Source organism: Mauremys reevesii, linkage group 8, assembly GCF_016161935.1.
Source record: "Mauremys reevesii isolate NIE-2019 linkage group 8, ASM1616193v1, whole genome shotgun sequence".
In the NCBI taxonomy this organism is placed as follows: domain Eukaryota; kingdom Metazoa; phylum Chordata; order Testudines; family Geoemydidae; genus Mauremys; species Mauremys reevesii.
The window spans coordinates 96529332-96551418 of NC_052630.1; the positions used below are offsets into that span (position 1 = coordinate 96529332).

The window sequence follows — 22087 nt, forward strand, 5'->3', positions numbered from 1 at the left end:
GTAGATGAATGTTATCACCCCCATTTTACAGGTGGGGAAACTGCGGTAACAAGGCCTTAACTCCCCAAGTCACATAAGAAGTCTGTGGCAGAGACCAGAATAGAAACCTTTTAGTCCTGTGCTTTGGTCTGCGCTCCCTCTCTTTTCCTAAATGTAGGTTTATAGTATGTAAATATCTTTTAGAGACAGGCCAAAATTCTCAAATGTGAGCACTTGGCTTTGAGTACCCACTCCATCTTTAGGCACCTGAATAAGTAGCCCAATGTTCATCAGTGCTGAGCACCGGAGTTCTCATTGCAGTCACTAGTTGCAGGAGCTCAGCACCTCTGAAAATCAAAAGCTACTTAATTGAGTGCCTAAATATGGAGTTAGGTGCCCAGCACCTTCATAATGGCAAACTATTTTGAAATGTTTGTGTATCCCAAGTGCCTTTTTCCTTCTGCAAAATGTGGGTATAGTTCCAACTCTTACTACCGCCTGCTTCTATAGCTCATACCCAGCCTATAGGTTTTTCATTGTCAGAGCTAACGAGAATGTTTGTAAATTTCCCTTTCCTTGTGATGGATGTTTGTCGCTCTAAGAGAATCTAAGGACTAGCCATTATTTTATTTCTATGGAAGGATTAGAGAGACAGCCCTTGAGCTCTCAGGTACAGTGGTAAGCACAGTAGAAATGCCTCTAAATAAATATTAGCAGTGAGCACTCTGTAGAAACAAAATAGGAGTATTTGGTACCAAGATGAAGACATTAAACGTTCTCCTTGAGAACTAGCCACCAGTTCCCTTGTAACTGCTGGGGGGCTGGAATGAATGGGAGGAGCCGGTATTGAGCTACACTTAGGGTTCCAAAGTGAAGCTCAGCCCTAATCAATTGCAAACTCCCGTGGACTTGACTGGGGCCAGAATTTCACGGCTGGTGCTTGCATGGAAACAACAAAGCTGCTGCACAGCACAAAGGGGGTGTGGCCAGCGCGCCGACCCCCACACACTGGCCAGTGGTCTAAGATCATTGCTTGGGTAGCATATGATTCACCTGCATAATCTCAAAAATCTCGTAAAGGCAGCCCAAGGAATGGGCATCATGCCCACTGCAGACACAAGGGACGGTTTTTGCACTTGTTGTTGGTGCATGGAATAGACTTCATGCCCACAAAGGGATAGTCTATGAACATATGGAATGAGATTCTTACCTGCCTTGAGCACAAGGAGCAGGCTTCATTCCCCCTCTAGGCATGGCAAATAGACTTCATGCATGCTGGAGCATTTACAGCAATGTCATGGTAATGCTCATCCAGAGAACAGACAGACAGCTGTCTGTTTTGCAGCCTATCGGCCTGCTCTTTGTCTTTTTAGCTTCTCCATATGCCACAGGCAAAGCGGCTCCCAGAAAAATATTCTGTGCTCCGTCTGCTGAAAGGACTGACTGACCCAGATCCAGTTATCCGAGCGCTGTGCGTCAAAGGACTGATCACCATGGCAGACTGGCCAGGGAAGGTGAGATGGAATCCATTTCATTATGCAATCGATATCCGTGTAATTACTCCAGAAGAATCAGTAACACTAGTAGAAATCTAGAGTGACTCTCTCAGCACTAAGAAACTGCTGCTGATAGAAGTGAAACAGATTCCATTCCTGTTTGTGCAGAACTAGAACTGCTGGCCTGGATCAAAGCTACGTGAACTGCATCTAGAATTGCTCCAGATCCCAACTTTTCAAAGCAGACCCAGAATCATTTATCTGGAACTGAGATCAGTGAGCAGGATTTAATATTGCTCCAGATCTCAGCCTTGCAAAGCATATAAAAAACCCTCTTAACTGGATGTACTTGAAAATGCTACTACAGATATCAGTGAAACTTTCAAGGAAGAGGCATCTCCTCATTGATGGGGCGCGCGCGACCAAATTCACATCCATTTTGCTCAATTTCACAGTCATGGGATCTTAAAAATCATAAATGTCATTATTTCACCTATTCAAATCTGAAATTTCATGGTGGTGTAATTGCAGAGGTCCAGACCCAAAAAGGAGTTGGGTAGGGGGGAGCGCAAAGTTATTGTGGGGGAGTCGCAGTACTGCTACCCTTATTTCTGCGCTGTTGCTGGTAGTGGTGCTGCCTTCAGAGCTGGGCAGCTGGAGAGCAGTGGCTGCTGGCCAGGAGCCCAGCTCTGAAGGTAGAGCTGCCGCCAGCAGCAGCGCAGAAGTAAGGATGGCAGGGTATGGTGTTGTCACCCTTGCTTCTGTGCTGCTGCCTGCAGAGCTGGGCCCCCAGTCAGCAGCCACCACTCTCCAGCCACCTACCTCTGAAGGCAGCAGTGCAGAAGTAAGGGTGGCAATACAATGACCCCCTAAAATAACCTTGCGACTCCCCCTGCAACTCCCTCTTGGGTCAGGACCCCCAATTTGAGAAATACTGGTCTCCCCCGTAAAATCTGTATAGTAAAGGGTAAAAGCACACAGAAGACCAGATTTCACAGTGGAGATCAGATTTCACAGTCTGTGATGTGTTTTTCATGGCCGTGAATTTGGTAGGGCCCTGCTCATTGGGTATCTAACACTGCACACTAGAGACAGGGTAGGAAATAAATTTCTGCATTATTGGATAAAATGCAATCTGATGGCTGTTTATGGATTATAGCAGTGGTTTTCAACCACAAACCCCTGGGAGTCCACAGACTATGTCTATGTTTTCCAAAGGGATCTGCACCTATTCAAAATGTTTTAGGGCTCCACAAATGAAAAAAAGGTTGAAAACCACTGGATTATGTTAAAAAGGGACTAGGATTATACATTGTCATCTTTTATACCTTTACATTGTCTATTTTTGGCTACTTTCGTGCCTGGCCATGTCCTAGAAAAATCAGTTTATTAGAATTGTCATGGCATAACTGTGAGCAGAAATCAGTCATTTCATTAGCAATGAAATAAATGCAAAAGGGAAAAGAAAACCTCGTGACTGCTTTGTTTCAAAGTTGTTGGGTTTTTTTTAATTGTTTGCCTCGTATATTCACACACGGTGAGCCAAAAAAAAAGCCTCATACCATAGCTATGACCAAGAAGTGAATTAGGAGCAGGGAAAGAATGTGACATAGGCTGTAATTTACAGGGAACAGGGTATGAATTCTGTGGAAAGTCCATTTTAAGCTAACCTTGCCATTTTCTTGGGGGCTTTTTCCGTATTTAGAAAAATTCTCGGAAAATTAATCTGTCTCTCATTGGTGGTTTTCTTTTTAAACTGAAAACCAGAATCCTTGGTGAGACAGTGTGGGGTAGTTACTGCATCAACTTCTTATGTATAGGAGATAAAGGTCCTGGTGCCAGCCATGATAAACAGCTTGTGTGGAGTGGACGGGAGGCTGGTTGTGGAGGCTCTTGCTGATGTGAAGAAGATTCTCAGAGGCCTGGATGTAGCAAGTTATGTTGGCTGCATCACCAGTCTCCTTCGGCTCCTCTTTGATGATGTAAGACAACTGTGTGTGAAAGGGATGAGGGAAGGGGAGCCGAGGAGCATGTCCCTTGCACACCAGCAATCAGTTGTATCAAATAATGGAAGTGAAACAATGTCTCTCTTCCTGCTTTCATTCCCTTCATTCTTGCTCCTGCCCCCACCACAGTTGTCTTGTGCCTGTCCCAGCTCAGTGGACCCTGCTGTCTATGACTTGGAGGCACAGCCCACGCTGTAGCCATGCCTCACCAGGTTAGGCCCCTACTATAAGCATGTGATGGGGGCTGTTTATGGTGTGATACACACATGCTACAGCTACGCATGTTGTACATGGCATATCAGTCACACTACACACTTTGTGCAACCAAATGAGTGTGGAAAGAGCAGCGATTTCAGCTCTTATCATAGATACTGACCTGTTAAGTGCTGAGCGAGCTCAGCTGCTATTGATGAAGTCAGCAGGAGATGCGACGACTCAGCCCCTTGAAGGATCAAGCCCTGTATCTGTATATAATGCCTCACGAACACCATGTTGCACAGCTTTCCCTTACCAAAAGGGGAGACTGTGTGATGCATTATGGCCGCAGTTCTCAAACTTCACTGCACCACGACCCCCTTCTGGCAATAAACATTACTACAGGACCCCAGGAGGGGGGACCAAAGCTTGAGCCTGCCCAAGCCTGACCACTGGGGGGCAGGGGCAAAGCCAAAGCCCCACTGCTCCAGGCCGGGGGGGCCAAAGACGAAGCCCAAGGGCTTCAGCCCCAGGCAACCCTTGCCCCGCTGCCCAGGGCCGAAGCCCTCGGGCGTGGACGTTAGCCCTGGGTCCCAGTAAGTCTAAGCCAGCCCTAACGACCACATTAAAATGGGGACGTGACCCACTTTCGGGTCCCAACCCACAGTTTCAGAACTGCTGCATTATGGGAAATGTAGTCCAACTGGGGATGCTGGCCCATAGAGGAGAATGGGAATACAAGGCACAGACTACAGCTCCTGTGGAGCACTGCAATTCCCATTTTCCACTGAAATCTTGTGGCCAACATATTTCAGTTAAAAAACACATTTTCCACAGAAAGCAGGCTCTTCTTGTGGAAAAAAATTGTTTTGTCAAAAGCCCGAATGAGGACCATGGAGCAGCATAAACATTGCAGTAATTTTCATTACAAACCAAGAGGAGTACTACTGTTCACTAATAAGACCCCTGACTTCCTCTGTTTGTGTCGCTCTCAGGAGAGAGTGAGTGTGCGTTCTGCTGCCATTTCCTTGTTTGGAAAAATGGTCAAGAAGGTGAAGAAGACTCAGGGTCTTATGAAAGAGGAAGATGTCTTGGACAGCTTGATCCCATTACTTCTGCACCTGCAAGAGGGCAACCCTGACATGGCTGAGGCAAGTTCCTACAGTCATTTAGCTCCAAGCCTCGGTCATCACTATCCGCAGACATCTCTTTCTCCATCTCCACCTTTCAATGTAGGATCTTCTCCTAATCTATCTACTCTAATGTGTTTCCTTCTGGAAAAAAAGCTTAGAGCTTCCCTATCACCTCATGAAGAAGAAATTCCAGGAGATTCATTTTCATTGCAGGCTATTAACAGTTGGAAAATATTGCCAGTTCCCAGTCTTTTAACTGTGGGAACTCCATCCTGTCTTGTAGAAATGTAAGAATGCTTTGGATGAATGTTCTCGACTCCTGGAATGGAGACTACCTAAACAGGTGGGCAACGGGAAGGCCTGGCACAACCACCAAGAAGATGTGGATGAAATCTGTCAATACCTTGTAAGTAATCTCTGGGTTCATTGTTAGAACTGTGTGTTGCTTTGGTTGAGGGAGCGTTTACACACAGTAAAATACTCATTTATCAGGCTGTGCGGGTAGGGTTATGAGGGGTTGTGTTGGGCCATCCCTTTCATTAAGCTTTCATTTTGTGCATTATTAATGTCTTAGGTGAAAAAACATCAGGAAAATGTCCAAAGGTTCTTGTTCCAAAGCCAGTGCTACCTCAGCAGCACACAGCCTTCTTTACGAAGGGCTGCAGCCATGTTCATAGGTAAATACCGAAAAATGTGCATTTCTTTAGCAAATTTCATAGAAGCACTTTTTCAGTCTGTTGCCCTGTTCCCTCTAATAGTGCAAGTTAATTGCTTTTTACCAGATACCCTGATTTCTTGACCTGATAGGATTTAGTATTGGATGCAATACAGAACCAGGAGTCACTCCTGGATTTTATGCTATCAGAATACCCCTTGGGGCACCACCCATCAGCAACTAATCCTGTGGGGACCTCCAAAATTCCCCTGGATGCTCCTATAGGAATTTATCTGCAAAAATGTATGTCATCATCTTGAAAGCCAGCCTCTCAGTATGACCCCCATCCAAAGCTCATTGAAGTCAGTGGAAAGACTCCAGTTGACTTCAGTGGGCTTTTTAATCAAGCCCTATCTCCTTAGCGTCTCCATCTCAAGATTTAGAAACTTGTCCAAATACCTGAGGGCATCCTTGTGTGAAAGACGACAAAAACTCTGGAAGTCCCTCTTGGAGGGTGGGAGAGTAATGGGAATTCCCTGCTTTTAATGGCATGTTCAGGGTTCCTGGTTATGCACATGGACAGCATGATGAGAATGAAAGATTTGGACATCATAAGTAATGGTAAGTAAATACCTCATTTTTAAATTCCTATGACCTTGGATGAGTATGTGTGTGTCTGAGTGTGTATGTGTATGTATGTCTGAGGAGGCATTGGGATTTATATGCATAAAGGTCAGTACTCTTGCTGTGCAAGAACTGTATAAATAGTATTGGTAATAGTTTGAATCTATACCTCTTCTTTCTCTATGCTTTATTCTTGGTGGCACCCCCAGTCGCATGTGTTTGATAGAACTGGTAGTCAACACTTATGACTCTCAAATCCACTCTGGACCCATCTCTCAAAGTTCAGTCTCTTTTCTTACACACACTGTCCAACATCTTACATTGGTCGGCTCACCATTAATTCAAACTCAGTATGACCAGAACTAAACTCTTCTACTACTCCCTTTTTCCAGTGTTGTAGGCAACACCATCCTCCTCATCAACCAGACCTGTAACCTTGAATCATCTTTGTCTCCTCTCCAACATCCATGCTATGACCAAATCAGGTTGCTGCTTCTTCCATCACTCTTCCAAATTCTGCTTCTTCCTTTTTGCTCCAATAGCAAAAGCACTTGCCCACTTCCTAATCATCTTCCAGACTGATAACAACAAACTCCTTCTGTCTGGTCTCCTGTATACTCAGTTTATTCCCCCTCCACTAGCTCCCCCTTCTTAGAATGCCTCCACTAGCTCCCCTTCACCGTCCATATCAAATTCAAGCTTCTTTCAGAGCCTTACATCAGTCAGCCCCAAACAGTATATTTGATTTGATCTCCTTTCATGCGCCATCTCCACTACTGTGCCAGTGTCATCAGCTTGGCTGCCCCATTTTTTAATTCTCTCACTACTGCCTTTGTACCTTCTTCCATGCTGCCCTTATGCATGGAACACCCTCCCTTAACCAGTTTGCCACATCACCACCATCTTCTGATTCCCTCCTATAAACTCGCTTCTTCCATGTTGCCTGTGAGAAGTGAGTTAATTTAACTAATTCCTTTGGCTGGCTGGCTAGATATTTTTATCACATGCACCAGAATCTGAGCATCCGTAGATGTGTCCATGCCTCATGGAGTTAATGTGAGATCTTATTAAAGTAACCATTCTCCTAGCTCTTCCCTTCTCCCCACCTACTCCCCTTTTATTATCCTCACTTGTTGTGTTGTCTGAACTTATGCCTCAATCCTGCAAATTGTTCCTCGTGATCTGACCACTGTGCTCATGCAGAATCCCATTAACTTCAGTGAAGCTCCATGCAGGTGGAGGCATCTGCCCCCATGGAACAACTTGCAGTATTGAGGCCTTCCATCATAATATCTTCAGGACTTGCACAGTGTCTAGACTAGTTCCTGTGACGCACCCAGCACTGTTTCAGCATCAAGCATAACAAAGTCCTGTCAAGCAAGTTCTTTTAAGTACTTTATGGTAGTGTTCCATGGGCGCTGCCGATGAGTAGGAGGATGCAGAGGATCTAGCAGGGGCGTATGTTACAGGTGCTGTAGATGAGGGGGAAATGCTGGGGAGGGCTCCAGGAATGGTATTTTAGATGGCTGAATGTGAGTATGCAAAGACCCCAGTGAGCTGTGCATTTCTGGATATAAATGGTTTTTAGGACAGTTCTGTAGTTTCCAATCAACATTTTCTCTTTTGTTTCAGCCCTCGCGGGCTTACTACATGACCCTGAGGCGTCCGTATGTATCTTTGCTGCTCAGGCACATGACCGCGTCCTGGCAGTTTACTGGAAATTAAAGTACGGCCTGGTTGAGCAACACAAAGTGAACAGTGACTCTGCTGAGAAACACCACAGCCCCCCAAATCATCCTGCTACCGAAGGCACCTCATCCAGGCTGTGCAATGCCATCAACCTCTGGAAATTAGCTGCCAAGCACTAACTGGCTCAAAAAGAGAGCCAGGGCTTATGCCCCACTGAGCCCCATACAGACACAGCGAGACTCTCGTGATTATTTTTCTCAACTTAGGCTCCCTGCTCTGTTTTTCCAACCAGAGGGAAAATCAAAGGGGCTTTGGAAGGGTCATTAACATGCCAACGAAAGTGAACTGAACATGGGCAATAAAGAGCACTCAGAGTTTATTGCAAACAAAGCTTGCCAGGCAATCTTGACTTATTTTTTGGAGCAGAATTATAGTGTTGGTGGGTGTTAGCCATATGTAATAGCCAGCTGTTAGTGCCAGGTGCCCCCCTCAGAGTGTGTGTCTGTGGTTTCTTTACTCACTGAGCTCTCTGCTGCCCAGTTATCAGTTGAGAGCTTTCCTGACCCACACAGTTCGGGTGGCTTCTTACCCCCCTGCCCTCCAGGGTCAAGCTGTTCCTGGGCGGGAGCAGGCTTCACTCTTCCAGGGCAGTATCCGGACCTGACTCTAGGCACTTGTTTCCCCCTCTGGGTTTTCCTCATTGGTGGCTGTGTTTGGGGGACAGGGGCTAGTCCCTCTCTTTGCTCCTGTCCCTGGGGCTGTGGGGGGGCTGAGAGGGAGCTGTCCCTGTTTATGGGGATGCAGGGAGAAGAGGGGATGTGTCTCAGCCCTGTCCCTAGGGGGAAGGTGGGGAGGTGTCCCTGACCCCCAGATCCTCGGTTTGTGTGAGGGGGGAGAGAGGGGAAGCAGCCACTCAGCCCTGTCCCTGGGGAGCTGTCCCTGACTCCCAGGCTGGGGTGGGGGGGAGTGGTCCTCCGGCTGGTATGACATGGCAGGTGCTCTCCCTAACCTGCCGGGAAGCTGTCCCTGGGTTTGTGTGGGGTGGCAGGAGCTGTCCCTGGCCCCAGGCTGTGGGGAGAGACTGTCCCGGGGTCTGCGTGGGGTGGCGGGAGCTGCCCCAGGCTCTGGGGAGGGGCTGTCCCAGGGTCTGCGTGGGGCAGGAGGAGCTGTCCCTGGCCCCAGGCTCTGGGGAGAGACTGTCCCGGGGTCTGCGTGGGGTGGCGGGAGCTGCCCCAGGCTCTGGGGAGGGGCTGTCCCGGGGTCTGTGTGGGGCAGGAGGAGCTGTCCCAGGCTGTGGGGAGGGGCTGTCCCGGGGTCTATGTGGGGCAGGAGGAGCTGGCCCTGGCCCCAGGCCGTGGGGAGGGGCTGTCCCGGGGTCTGTGTGGGGCAGGAGGACCTGGCCCAGGCCGGGGGGAGGGGCGGTCCCGGGGTCTGGGTGGGGCAGGAGGAGCTGGCCCCGGCCGGGGGGAGGGGCTGTCCCGGGGTCGGTGTGGGGCAGGAGGAGCTGGCCCTGGTCCCAGGCCGTGGGGAGGGGCTGTCCCGGGGTCTGTGTGGGGCAGGAGGAGCTGGCCCAGGCCGTGGGGTGGGGGCTGTCCCGGGGTCTGTGTGGGGCAGGAGGAGCTGGCCCAGGCCGTGGGGAGGGGCTGTCCCGGGGTCTGTGTGGGGCAGGAGGACCTGGCCCTGGCCCTGGCCCCAGGCCGTGGGGAGGGGCTGTCCCGGGGTCTGTGTGGGGCAGGAGGAGCTGGCCCTGGCCCCGGGCCGTGGGGCGGGGGCTATCCTGGGGTCTGTGTGGGGCAGGAGGAGCTGGCCCTGGCCCCGGGCTGTGGGGAGGGGCTGTCCCGGGGTCTGTGTGGGGCAGGAGGAGCTGTCCCTGACCCAGGCCGTGGGGAGGGGGCTGTGTGGGGCAGGAGGAGCTGGCCCTGGCCCCAGGGTGGGGGGTGTCCCGGGGTCTGTGTGGGGCAGGAGGAGCTGTCCCTGACCCAGGCCGTGGGGAGGGGGCTGTGTGGGGCAGGAGGAGCTGGCCCTGGCCCCAGGGTGGGGGGTGTCCCGGGGTCTGTGTGGGGCAGGAGGAGCTGGCCCTGGCCCCGGGCTCTGGGGAGGGGGCTGTCCCGGGGTCTGTGTGGGGCAGGAGGAGCTGGCCCTGGCCCCGGGCCGTGGGGAGGGGGCTGTCCCGGGGTCTGTGTGGGGCAGGAGGAGCTGGCCCTGGCCCCGGGCTGGGGGGAGGGGCTGTCCCGGGGTCTGTGTGGGGCAGGAGGAGCTGGCCCTGGCCCCGGGCCGTGGGGAGGGGCTGTCCCGGGGTCTGTGTGGGGCAGGAGGAGCTGGCCCTGGCCCCGGGCTGTGGGGAGGGGCTGTCCCAGGGTCTGTGTGGGGCAGGAGGAGCTGGCCCTGGCCCCAGGGTGGGGGGTGTCCCGGGGTCTGTGTGGGGCAGGAGGAGCTGGCCCTGGCCCCAGGGTGGGGGGTGTCCCGGGGTCTGTGTGGGGCAGGAGGAGCTGGCCCTGGCCCCAGGGTGGGGCTGTCCCGGGGTCTGTGTGGGGCAGGAGGAGCTGGCCCTGGCCCCAGGGTGGGGGCTGTCCCGTGCCCGCGGGGCAGGTGGCCAAGGCCCTAGTGGAGGCGCCGCCCCGGGGTTGGGGCTGGGCAGGAGCAGGCGCCGCGCGGGGCGGAACGGAGGGCGCCGGGCCGGGCCGCAGGGGAAGCGGCGGCGGCTGCACGGCAGGAAGGAGCTGGAGCCGGAGCCGATGGCGGCGGCCGCGGGGCAGGCGGAGGAGGCCGCGCTGGCCTCCTTCCTCGACAGACCCCAAACCCAGCGCTACGCCGGGGGCTTCAACCCGGAGAGCTGGGAGCAGGTGCGGGCCGGGGGCCTCGGGCACAGGGAGGGCGGGCGGGCCGGCGGGGGTCTCGTTCCTAGAGATATGGGGCGGGGGGAGAGGGGAGCAGGCGGCCCGGGCGGCGGGGGGACTGTTGTCCATATTCTGGGGGCAGCGTCCGGCCCTAGAGATGGAGGTTGGCGTTTGGGACAGCAGGGGGGTCTGATTCCCAGCGATGGGGGGAAGGGGGCTATCCCTGGAGATGGGTGGGGTGTTTGGGGGCAGGGGGATCTGGGGGTGGGGAAGGAGCTGGCCCTAGTGACAGTGAGGAGGTGTGCAACGTGTTGTATTGGTCGGGTGTCCAGCCTGGGCCAGGGAGGGGTCTCCTGTCTTTTGGGGAGGGATTGTGATGGTCTGACAGAGATGGGAGGTGGTGTGTCTGTGTGTGTGTGTGTGTCTGTGTGTGTCTCTCTCTGAATGCGGTTGTCAGATCATTTTGGGCGGTGGAGAACAGTGTGGATCTCCCCTAGTGAGGAGGCAGAAACGGCACCAAAGTTTGTAGGCCTAATGCTGGGACAGTCTGAACAAGAAATGTTGAAAAAAATATCTTGTGTGGGATATGAAATGTCCCATTGAAATGCTGACAGAGAAATTCATCTTTCCTTCAGATGAGGGGCTCTTGCTCCCAAAGAGATGTGGGTGAGCTCTGAATAGCTTCTTCCGTTCCTTCAGTGTATTACTGGGCTGCCTGTGCCCTGGTTGAGTTGATGTGCTTGAAGAGAATATTTTGCAAGACCATATTGATAAGGACTTAACAATTTCCAAAATGTGGACTTAATTCCAATTCTATGATTGTGTTTTCCACCCTGGCTGTTATTAATAGGAATTTGACAAGATCCCCATGTTTATGAAGAAATCCCCTGCTGAAATTGATCCTGAACAGAATCCTGATTTGGCATGCCTTCAGTCAATCATTTTTGATGAGGATCGATCTCCTGAAGGTATTTCATAATTTCATGGGCATTTAAATCTTTGCTTTCACACCATTCTGGTATTGTGCTACTGCTCTTTTGGATTATCTTTGGGATTTGAGGATTTAATTGTTTGTAGGTAGGTGTGGTGGGTTCTAAACATCTGCTTTTCTGTGGGTGTGCCTTGGGTATCTAAGGGGTGTTTGAATTTTTAGGTATGCTAAGGTTATAGGCGGGGTGATCTATTGATTGCATTGTACAATGAAAGGTGTTTTGTTTGTCTTTGCAGAGCAAGCAAACACCTATAAGAATGAGGGGAATGAATACTTCAAGGAAAAGAACTACAAGAAAGCTGTAATCTCATATACTGAAGGGTTAAAAAAGAAATGCAGTGACCAAGATTTGAATGCTGTGCTTTATACTAACCGAGCTGCAGCACAGTTTTATCTGGGTAATGTCCTATGTTGCATTTTATGTCTGACCTAGATTCTGTGTAACCAAAAATGACTAAATTTCTTCGCCTATTTATGTCATGTGCTTTCACTGTTACAAACTTTTAAAAGATTTTCAGACAATCAAGAACTGTCCCTATGGCTCTGAAAGACATAAGGTGAGCAAGGTAATATATTTTAATGGACCAGCTTCTCTTGGTGAGAGAGAGGCTTTCGAGCTACACTGAGCTTTTCCTCAGGTCTGGGAACGGTACTCGGAGTGTCACAGCTAAATACAAGGTCGAGCAGATTGTTTAACATAAGGGGCCATCCCTGTGGCTCTAACTCTTTTTGCAGGGCTCAAACTTGGAGCTTCTGTTTTGCACATTGCTAAATTTAAAACTTATGGCCAAAGCAAAGTGCTTTGGGGAGGAGTGTGAAGCGAACAGGTTGATGCTGGGCTTTTCTGGGCTAATTCCTAGAGGTGATTTGATGATGGACCTGACTTGGCAGTAACACTGGGAACCTGGGTTAGGGGTTGGGTGCTAGGAGGAAAGGACAGTGATAAAACTCTGGTTCTATAGTGAAGAGATAAGGAGACAGAGAACTATACATGTGCATCAGATTTTGGGTAGGCCTGTGTATTTTCATAGGTCCCATTGAGATTCCTGTAACAAAACAAGGAAGTTATAAATATTGAGGACAATCTGTTGTATGTTAAATGTAGCAGTTTGTGCATTGTCTGTCCTAGCTCCTGTTATCCATCCTTCACTTTTCTGGGCACCAGATTTACCCAAGTCATTTATTTCTATTGTCATTAATGTGCAACCTCCATTTGTACCTGTCTTGTGGTCATAGAATATGCATTGTCTTGTGGTTCAGCCTAATGATTTCGCTTGCCCTCAAGTCTACTTGGATTTTAGAAGTTGTCCATGTGAAATGTTCTGACCCAGGTTTTGCTTTGTATAGGCAACTACCGTTCTGCTCTCAGTGATGTGAGCGCAGCAAGAAAGCTAAAACCCAACCATCTCAAAGCAATAATAAGAGGTAAGATTTTAAAAACAAATGGATAGTATGCCAGTATTTTGAAGTACAAAGGTAATTTAGAAATGCTAAACCCAGATTAACTAAGGGAGGTCACTTTTTTTTGCAAAACTATATTGTGTTCAAGGAGGATTTTACGCTGTGTAAAATAGCACAATGATCATGGGTGTTTAAGTTAACTAATCAAAAGACCAGGCTTCAAAATGCTCTGTAAGGATAATTTGTTACATACTGTTCTTATCGGGTTTTTTTATTGTGTTTGACTAAATGTACTTTTTTATAAATTAGCTAGTTTGTTTCCATTTTATAATATAGTTTTGTTTATCTACCTTGAATGGCTGATAAACAGAAGTGCATTACTGACTCTCACTGTATTCTCCCTGTCGTATATCCCACTCAGAAATTTGTCCTGCTGTCTCTCAGTTAGTTTTAAGTTGTTTGCCCCCACAACTCCTATAGGGAGGCTGTTCCAGAACCTCATTCCTGGTGGTGAGACACCTTCTGATTTCCAGCCTGAGTCTGTTCATGGCCAGTTTATACCCATTTGTTCTTGTGCCAACATTGTCCTTTAGCTTAAATAGCTCTTTGCCCCCCAGTGTATTCCTAGAGGGGAATCATATACCTTCTCAGCCTTCCGTTTGCTAGGTTGAATCTCTTCCAGTCTCTTCTCATAAGATAGGCCCTCCCTTCCCCAGATCATCCTAGAAGCTCTTCTTCTCTGCACCTGTTCCAGTTTAAATTAATCTTTCTTTGAACGTGGGTGACCAGAACTGTACACAGTGTTCCAGATGAGGTCTTACCAGTGCCTTGTACAATAGCACTGAATATTTCTCTCTCTCTACTAGAAGTGCCTCTCCTGATACATCCTGGGATTGCATTTTTCACAGCGCATCACATTATTGACTCCTAGTTATCTTTGATCAGTCAACACGCCCAGGCCTCTCTCGTCCTCCTCTGTTGCTTCCAACTGAGGAGCCCCTTAGCAGGAATTCTTCTTATTAGACCCGAAGTGAATGACCTCGTACTTTGTACTATTGAATTTCATCCCATTTCTGTTACTTCAGTCTCTAGGATCTCTTCCTAGAAGAGACAGGTCTTAAATCTTTAATAACGTAAAGCTCCAAAATGTTGTTGCTGCAATTTAAATTTAAAGTTGTTGCAAAGACATAGAACTCCATTGATTTCAGTGCAGTTACACCGTCAGAGAATTTGGCCAATGTTCAGAGACTTCTGTTTCACTTATCTCCTTGCTACCCCTGCTGAAATCCTATCATTGAGCCTGATCCTGTGAAAGCAAGCTAGCAGGCATGGTGTTTGCTACTTTAAATAGCCCCAATGAAGTCATTAAACCACATAGTTGTGCTTGTTTATATTGAGGGGAATATAGACTACTCTTCGTATAAAGCAGGGTTGGGCAAGCTGTGGCCCACGGGCCTTATCTAGCCCATCAGACCTTTTAATCTGGCCCTCGAGCTCCATTGCTCCGCTTCAGCCGGGGAGCGGGGTCAGGGGCTTGCCCTGCTCCGGTGCTCCAGCCGGGCAGCAGGGTCGGAGGCTCCCGCGTGTTCAGGACCTGCGTGACTGGCGTGAGGGCACGCATGTTACTCCGGCTGCACAACCTAAACACGCCTCATGCGCCATCAGAACCTGGAATGTGCAAGCCCACTTGCCTGCTACTTGTTGGCTTAGGTGAGTCTAGTGTTTTAGTCGTGTTAATTTTCCATTGTTGAGGATAAAAGAAAGAGTAGTTGGCCAGGGAGTGCTCAGTGGCGGTTTTCAAAATTGTGGGCTGTCGGGACTTACGTGGGAGGAGATTTCTGAGAGCAGGCGGCTGGTGAATCTCAATGAGTCTCAATGACTGGAAGCTTACACCCAACAAATCCAGGCTAGAGAGAGAAGGCGTGGAAAGGGGGTAAGTTCGGTTTAATTATTGTCATACGTTGGTATGATGGTATATTTATAATAGTACGTATGGTTTTATGTTTATTTCCACTAAAATGTATATTTATTAAATAAAGTTTATTTGAATATCTCTGAATTGTTAATTTCGTGAGCATTCATGGCCCGCCTTACAAGTTCCATACCCAGATGTGGCCCTCAGACCAAAAAATTTGCCCACCCCTAGTATAAATAGATTTATACACTGGTCCTGTGTCAGAATTTTTAAACTTTCTTTCAGGAGCTTTGTGTCATTTGGAGTTAAAGAATTTCCCTGAAGCAATGGCATGGTGCGAGGAGGGTCTGAGGATAGATTCAAAGGAGAAGAAACTTGTGGAAATGAGAGCCAAAGCTGACAGGTTAAAGGTAAAAACCAAAACAAACCTGCCCATGGCACTATAGGATTTACCATGCCAGATCAGACCATTAGTCCATTACCCCACTTCATGGTTGGGAAGCACTTTGAGATCCTCAGATGGAAGGCACGTATAAATGCTAATTATCATTTTTTTCCAGAGGGTGCTACAGTTTCTGTCCAGCAGGATCTAAAGATTGTGGAAGATTGATTGGATGGCCTAATGGGTCTCTTCCGATCTTTAACATTGGAGTATTGGTCTTGTCCAAATTCAGTGCATCCAATTTTACAGCTTGTGGAGCCAGCATCACTGTAACTAACAAGGGACATGGTGCCATGCTGGAGACCAAACTGCTTATTATGGCTTTGGTTTTGTAGGGAAAGAAAGAGACCTCTTAAATCATGACTGAAAGAAATTAGCCAGGTATTCCCTACTATTTTCACAGAATGAGAATATACCGTTCAGGTATGGGAGGAAGCAGTCTGCTGGTTAGAGGAAGGGACTTAGGTCCCTGGAGTCCAGGGTTCATTTCTGTCTCTCACTGACGGTTGTGTGATCTTGGGCATGGAATTAGCATAATTTTACCTTCTTTAACCTTCTGTTAAACGGGGATAACAATATTTGCCTCCCTCACAGGAGATGTCAGAGGTTTAATTAATGGTGGTAGAGAGCTTTTGAGCTTGGAAGAAAGATGCTATAAAAGGACAAAGTATGAGTAAAAAAACTTTAAAAAAAAATCACCGAGCATTTCCATGAAGTGGAATTCAGCGGTGATTCCTAGCCAGGTCACGGTAAAGAGATGCACTGAGAAGAACCATAATTTTTCTGGTGACCCAAATTGGTTTCACAACTTTTCAGTAAAATAAAGTAATGAGGGATGTTGACTTATTTCCCATGATTGTGATGCAAACTTGTCTTGCGTGCAGCGAGCTGAACAGCGGGATGCAAGGAAAGCAAAACTGAAGGAGAAGAAGGAACAGTCTCAGAAAGAGGTCTTACTCACTGCTATAAAGGTATGGGCCTAAGATGTGTTTAGGATTCTCTCTTAAAAGTTGTTCTTCATATGTAGATATTCAAGTGACTAAACTTTGATTTTTAGGTCATGTTCTCAAATTGATTCTTTCAATGTAGGAAAGGAATATCAAGCTGTTTCTTGAGGCCTCTAAGGAGGAAGATGAAATATCAGATGGTCTGGCTGAGATGTCCTTAAATGGACTGAGTTCTGACAGTACCACGGGCACAAAGGTCTACTTAGATGATAATGGCAGTCTGAACTGGCCTGTGCTCTTTATGTATCCTGAATATGGGCAAACAGATTTCATCTCAGCTTTTCACGAGGACTCCAGGTGATTTCTACTTCATGTGAAATAATGATTATATCAGATATTCTGTTTCATTGCAGAAATAACACCAGACTTCCAAAGTAGTTCAGGGCCAAAATCTAGATTTTATGAGTTCATAATGGGGAGGAGTGTGGAATATCTAATGATATTGATGTAAAGGTGACAGATTATCTCAAGCATGTATCACCAAAAGCTGTATACTACATAGGTTACAAGAAAACGATTTAGGAATTAATCAGGATAGTGTTTTGAAGCCACCAGGTGCCTTAGGTACCAGGATTCCAGTTGTGCAGGTCTTAAAGGAAGAGAGAAGTTAAAGCTGATAAATATAAAACACCTCCCAAAATGAAATAAAATAGCTCTTAGAGACCTGATATTGTTCTGCTAACTCAAGTCTAGAAGTGAGTGCTGGAAAGGGGGAAACTCCCCTTCTCTTGGTATGAGCTTTAGTTTATAGCTCTGCAGGGATACAAGTTAATGAACTTGAAATTCATAACATAATTCATAACATAAATGGTGGCATGTGTATTAACCAAACATAATATTAATAGATTTTTTTTTGTTTTAAGTTGCAGTGCAGATGGTTAGACAAGGGGTTTTAATGTTGTCGTAATGTTGGAAAGCAAGAGCATTGTGCTGTGTTCAGGATCCAAGAAAGTAAAAGTGAATATGACAAACCAGAACAGTTTCACTGTGTAAGATCACTGAAGTGCAAAAAGTAAACAGGCGGCATAAACAGTGACATGTAAATTAGATTTTGAAAGTTTTTTGTTCTAATCTAAGGCATTGTTAGTAACACAGAGAGGGAAAATCGATTTTAAATAAATATACAACATTTATCTTGGCAGTATCCCTGAATAGGCTGAAATCAAAGATTAATGGTCACCTTGGTAACATTAATGGTAACGTTTTTTGCTGCACTGTGAAGGTTGTTAATGAAAGTATGTGTTTAAAGCAAAGTATAAGCTTCAGTATGTTAAGAGTATGTTTCTGAAACTTACATTGGCCTGAACATAATCAGATAATTACGGTAGTCTTTAAGCTATTGTTTAACCTGCTTGCTACTGTAATCTTTGCCATCATTCATATTTAAATGTATGAATTAGAGAAGTTGAACTAGTAGATTTATTAGCATGGATTATAGTAGCTACTGAATGCTGTATAATGCTGTGACTAGGATCATAACAAGATCCACTTTGGCTTTTAGATTTATTGATCATATACAGGTGATGTTTGCTGAGTTACCTCCTTGGGATTCGGAAAGAAAATATCACCCCAGCAATCTAGAGGTAGGAAATTTGACCTTTCTTCTATTTTATATTTCAGATATACATTTTTTTATTAGTTTCTCATAAGCATCTTATTAAATATATAAAATATATTTGCAACATTTTTGTTTAGCATGCCTTCCTGTTAAATGAAGGTGCAGGCCGCACATTCATTCATACATTTCCAGGCTAAATTTATTGTAGCTGTTAGAATACACAACACTGTTTAAATTAAGAATGTGAAAATTCTTCTCTCTGGATTTATATTTTTATTAAGAGGTACTTTATTGCCTCGACTCCCGTATATGTAATAAGCAAGAATTAGACCAGTAGCTTGTTAACCTAGTAACTTTTTAATCCACAATTTAGTGAAAAGTGTTCAAAATAATGTGTACACTAATACATGGTGGAAAAGCATAGGAGTAATTGTTAGAATTAAGTAGCCTAGCTCTGAGTTGGATGCTATTACGTATGGAGACTTGATGGGATTAACCATTTAGAATGTAATTAGGTTGTGACTACACCCAGTCGTTTTCAGTATATTCCAACATGAATTACTTGTATACAAGTATGTGGGATAGATATTTCCCACTGCAGTTTCATATCCCCAGGCAGCGTTGATGGCCCTTGGTGCACTGAGCAGTCCTTTCCAAAAACATAATTCCTCAGGCACTGCTTATCAGGATGGACATTTTGTTGATAACTACCAAGAGGTATATGCAATCTAAGGGGCTTAAATATGCTGGGCTAAGTTTTGTTACATTAGCTGCTGTAATAATGATTCTTAAACAAAATAGGCTCAATTTATTCCTTGGGTAACTATAATGAAGTGACACCACAGATGAATTTAGCCTGTTTTTAAAAAGTGGTCCCAAGGCTTTGATTCCCATAACCCCATCACTTCATTGACAGGCAGAGCACCTCACCTTCTTCATTCAACTGTTGTTTGGCTGGAGACAGTCTTATGCAAGAGCAGTCGTAACAGATCAAATATATATTGGTTTATATAGGGAAAGCCATGTAGATAGTAAATAATTAAAAGGCTGCAATCTATACAAAACAAGCTGTTGAAAGGTTTCTTTATCTCTGGATTTTTTTTTCCCCACCCCCTGCTAGTCCCTTTTAGGTAGATGAAGCTCTAAGAGCCTTAATGGTACATCCATTTTAGAGATTAGAGGACACACATGCAGATGCTCTGTTGTATGGCTATGTGTGTGGTCATGACAAATCTTTCAGCAGGCTTTTAGCTAGTGTCCCTGGTACACCTGTGGGCAAGCCAGAGGTATCTTAAATATTCATCTTATACCAAATTTTATCCAGCTTTATTTTGAAGATGAAGCAAGAGAAGAAATGTACCAGCTGAACACAGAAAACACACTGCTGCAAGTGCTGCAGCACCAAAGGTGAGCGAGTGGCCAGGAACAGCATTTTGTTCGTTCCTCTGTCGTGTGAGAAGTAGAGTCACGCTCCCCATGTAAAATTCAGGTGCCTCCTCTACAGGGTTAAATGGCTTTTTAAAAAACAAATCACACTTCCCAGTCAGACTTTTGGTATCCATAAGCAAAGGGCGGAATAAACCACACGAGAGGGAGTCTGCATCTATAATGTGTGTGTTTGGAAGAGCAGAAACAGCAGAAAGCTACCTCTGTGCTACTTTACTTAACACCTCAGTGGGTTAGATGGAAATTGCACTGTCACTGCTCTGCTGTTTTTGCTCACACACACACAGAGCTATTAATACTGTTTCCTAACACTGAAAAAATCAAGTGCATGGAACTCAGTGGACTGAATGTATTGAAGGGATCAAGTGCCTGGTACTATTTAAAAATGGTTGTATCTACATGAGCAGCCCACAGCTGACAACCCACTGTGCATGTGAGATCCAGAAAAACCCCATGCTGATAAAGAAACTGACTTCAGCTCCTAAGAAGCTGAAAGGCTGACCTAACCTGCAGTGTAAAATAACAAAAAATAACATGTGCCTTTAGATTTAAAAAATAATCTATCTTCTATGTGTGTGTGGCGGGGGGGGGAAAGGAATACTGTGCTGAGTCAGCATACCACTTCTTTTCCAGCTAGAGATCTTGCTGCAAAGTCACCAATAAAAACTCAGACCTGGAATCTTGCTGCTCAGGACTGCATCTTAACTATCGTTCCATAAAACTCAGCAGCATGCATAATCCTTGCCACTATCCTGGCCTATTGGCAGGATGAATGTGACGTTCAGGGTGACAATGCTATCTTAATTTTAATTAGAAAAGTTGTGGGGAGAGGAATTGATTCATAAACCACTCTCCCCATTGGTGCACAGACATCAATACAACAGGCACTGCTAATTCAGCAAAAAAATTCTTGTCATCAGCCCCCATGAAGCCAATTTTTTTAATTGTTGAAGTGGGGCCAAAGCTTTCACTCTGTGTAACAGTGGGCTAGAAATGAGGATGATGACTGACTTTTGTGTGTTCGTTGCAGGTACTTTGTAAAGGCTGGGACTCCTGCTTTTTTGGTTTTAGTAAAGCGTTCTCCTTTCTCTAAGAATTACTTTTTTGGCAAGAAGGTGCATCGACTAAAATGAGCAAGTGCAAGCACAAAAAGGGACGAGAGAAACCCTTGCTGTGGGCTGGATTGTTCCTATCCACAGATAGGAACAATCAGTCTTCCACCGATATAGTTTAATAATTTTTTCTACTTCAATCAAATAAACGTGACCACTGTTGGACCTTTGTCTTACAATTTTTGCACATGCAGAACTCGCCTTGGAACAAAGTCGCTGAGTTCTGAGTGGATACGGACTGAAGCTTGATTTCCCCCCCCCCCCATATATAAATGGATGGTAGTCTTCTTTAATATAGTGAAATGGACTGCTGTTCCCTTAAGCCTTGCACAGTGTATGAATGGCAGCTGTGCATATGTGCCAAACCTTAATTCTAGATGAAGTGACATCAATTTTCAGTGTACTTGCATTGTGGAGGAGTGAAGAATTCCACTGCTGACCTCCTCACTGAATGGCTGTAGTTACTGGTTTTGAAGTGAGTGGAACTGGGATGTCCTCTAGTAGCACTGGATGACTCTGCATTAATCCACTGGCTCGGAGCAGTCAAATCAATACAGCAAGAGTTCACTCACTAATGCACTGTGCTATTGAACAAAGGAATGCAAAGCTCTTTGTTTACTGACCTTTCACTACCCTTTCTTATTGTCTGATGTAGATTGCAAATAAATATGTTTATGGTAAGTAGACAGGTTGGTGCCAAGTGAATTAGGCAGGCTCCTTTTCCTTGCTGTATTCCTGAATGGGGAATTGTGCTGATATCCTCAAGGGAAATAACATGCAGTAGCTTTAAAGTGAGGGAACATCCTCGTGTATCTCAATAACCAGTAGTCACCTCTGGCTAGCACCAAGTGAATGCTGGTTCTACAACAGCAGACTGCGCTAGCGTCGATATTTAATTTTTAAAAATATTGGTTCTAACCTAGAGCCTCTCCCCACTTCCAGAGCTACAGTGATCAGTAGCAGGTGGAAAGACCTACTGCATGTGTAGTCAAACTAATGCATCAGCCGTTAAAAACAATTCAGCTTCTAATAGAAACTAATATAACTTTTACCAAAAAGAATGTAACCCACCTTAAGAGGACTGTCGAGATGTTGTAGCATCTCACATGAAGGCTGGATTTAATCTAGCAGCTCTAAGCAGCTGGGCCAGACTACTTTACATCGACATAGCACCTCACTGTGTGTAAGTAGTACACCCATTTTACAGATGAGAACTGGGAGATGAGTCTAGGGGAAAAGAAAACAGATCACCGCCTCCCTGCTCTACCCTACAATCATGCTGTCTTTCAATAACTCCAGTAAGTAACATCTAAGGGGCTTTGGAGTTAGTCTGGGCAGCTGTCAGCACTGTTGAGTGGAATAACTTTTGCTCAAGGCTACAGCTATTAGTATTTTAATTTTGTTTACACAATCGAAGCATTGTCAATAAACACAGAACAGATCTGTTCCATGGTATGGCACATAAGCCAAGGTGCCTAGTTCATAAGTCAACTGAGGTGAATTTTGCTTCCTATAGAGTGTGATGGGCCATTTTGTACTCATATGCCCCTTTATTTAGACACAGTATAAAGTTATGGTTTAATCCTAAATTAGTGATCTGG

At 46.2% G+C, this 22087-nt stretch overlaps 2 protein-coding genes across 19 annotated transcripts in view; both read left to right on the forward strand.

Annotated features, from left to right (window-relative positions):
* The window catches only part of MROH7 (maestro heat like repeat family member 7), a 27198-nt gene extending 19031 nt beyond the window's left edge, over nt 1-8167 (forward strand). For 14 of the 18 annotated variants that reach the window (XM_039486209.1, XM_039486205.1, XM_039486208.1 and 11 more), the window contains 7 exons: nt 1353-1493; nt 3296-3457; nt 4672-4827; nt 5093-5215; nt 5384-5486; nt 6023-6085; nt 7721-8167. In XM_039486209.1, coding sequence (XP_039342143.1) covers nt 1353-1493; nt 3296-3457; nt 4672-4827; nt 5093-5215; nt 5384-5486; nt 6023-6085; nt 7721-7956 — 984 coding nt within the window. In that variant the 3' untranslated portion in view covers nt 7957-8167. The remainder of the gene's footprint in view (nt 1-1352; nt 1494-3295; nt 3458-4671; nt 4828-5092; nt 5216-5383; nt 5487-6022; nt 6086-7720) is intronic. The other 4 variants (XM_039486216.1, XM_039486217.1, XM_039486221.1 and 1 more) reach the window with 4 other exon arrangements.
* Nucleotides 8168-10430: 2263 nt separating this feature from the next.
* TTC4 (tetratricopeptide repeat domain 4) lies at nt 10431-20651 on the forward strand. Its single transcript, XM_039486170.1, has 10 exons — nt 10431-10620; nt 11465-11582; nt 11842-12003; nt 12953-13030; nt 15207-15331; nt 16248-16334; nt 16453-16667; nt 17872-17953; nt 19253-19335; nt 20405-20651. Exons 1-10 carry the CDS (start codon nt 10513-10515, stop codon nt 20505-20507), a joined length of 1161 nt encoding a protein of 386 aa, XP_039342104.1. The 5' UTR covers nt 10431-10512; the 3' UTR covers nt 20508-20651.
* Nucleotides 20652-22087: the final 1436 nt, after the last annotated feature.

Bases quoted from the DNA above. Each gene is read 5' to 3' on its own strand.
- TTC4 (XM_039486170.1), top strand. From the start codon at position 10,513: ATGGCGGCGGCCGCGGGGCAGGCGGAGGAGGCCGCGCTGGCCTCCTTC. The intron at 11,583-11,841 runs GTATTTCATAAT...TTGTCTTTGCAG, and splicing joins TGAGGATCGATCTCCTGAAG to AGCAAGCAAACACCTATAAG. The intron at 17,954-19,252 runs GTAGGAAATTTG...AATTTTATCCAG, and splicing joins ATCACCCCAGCAATCTAGAG to CTTTATTTTGAAGATGAAGC.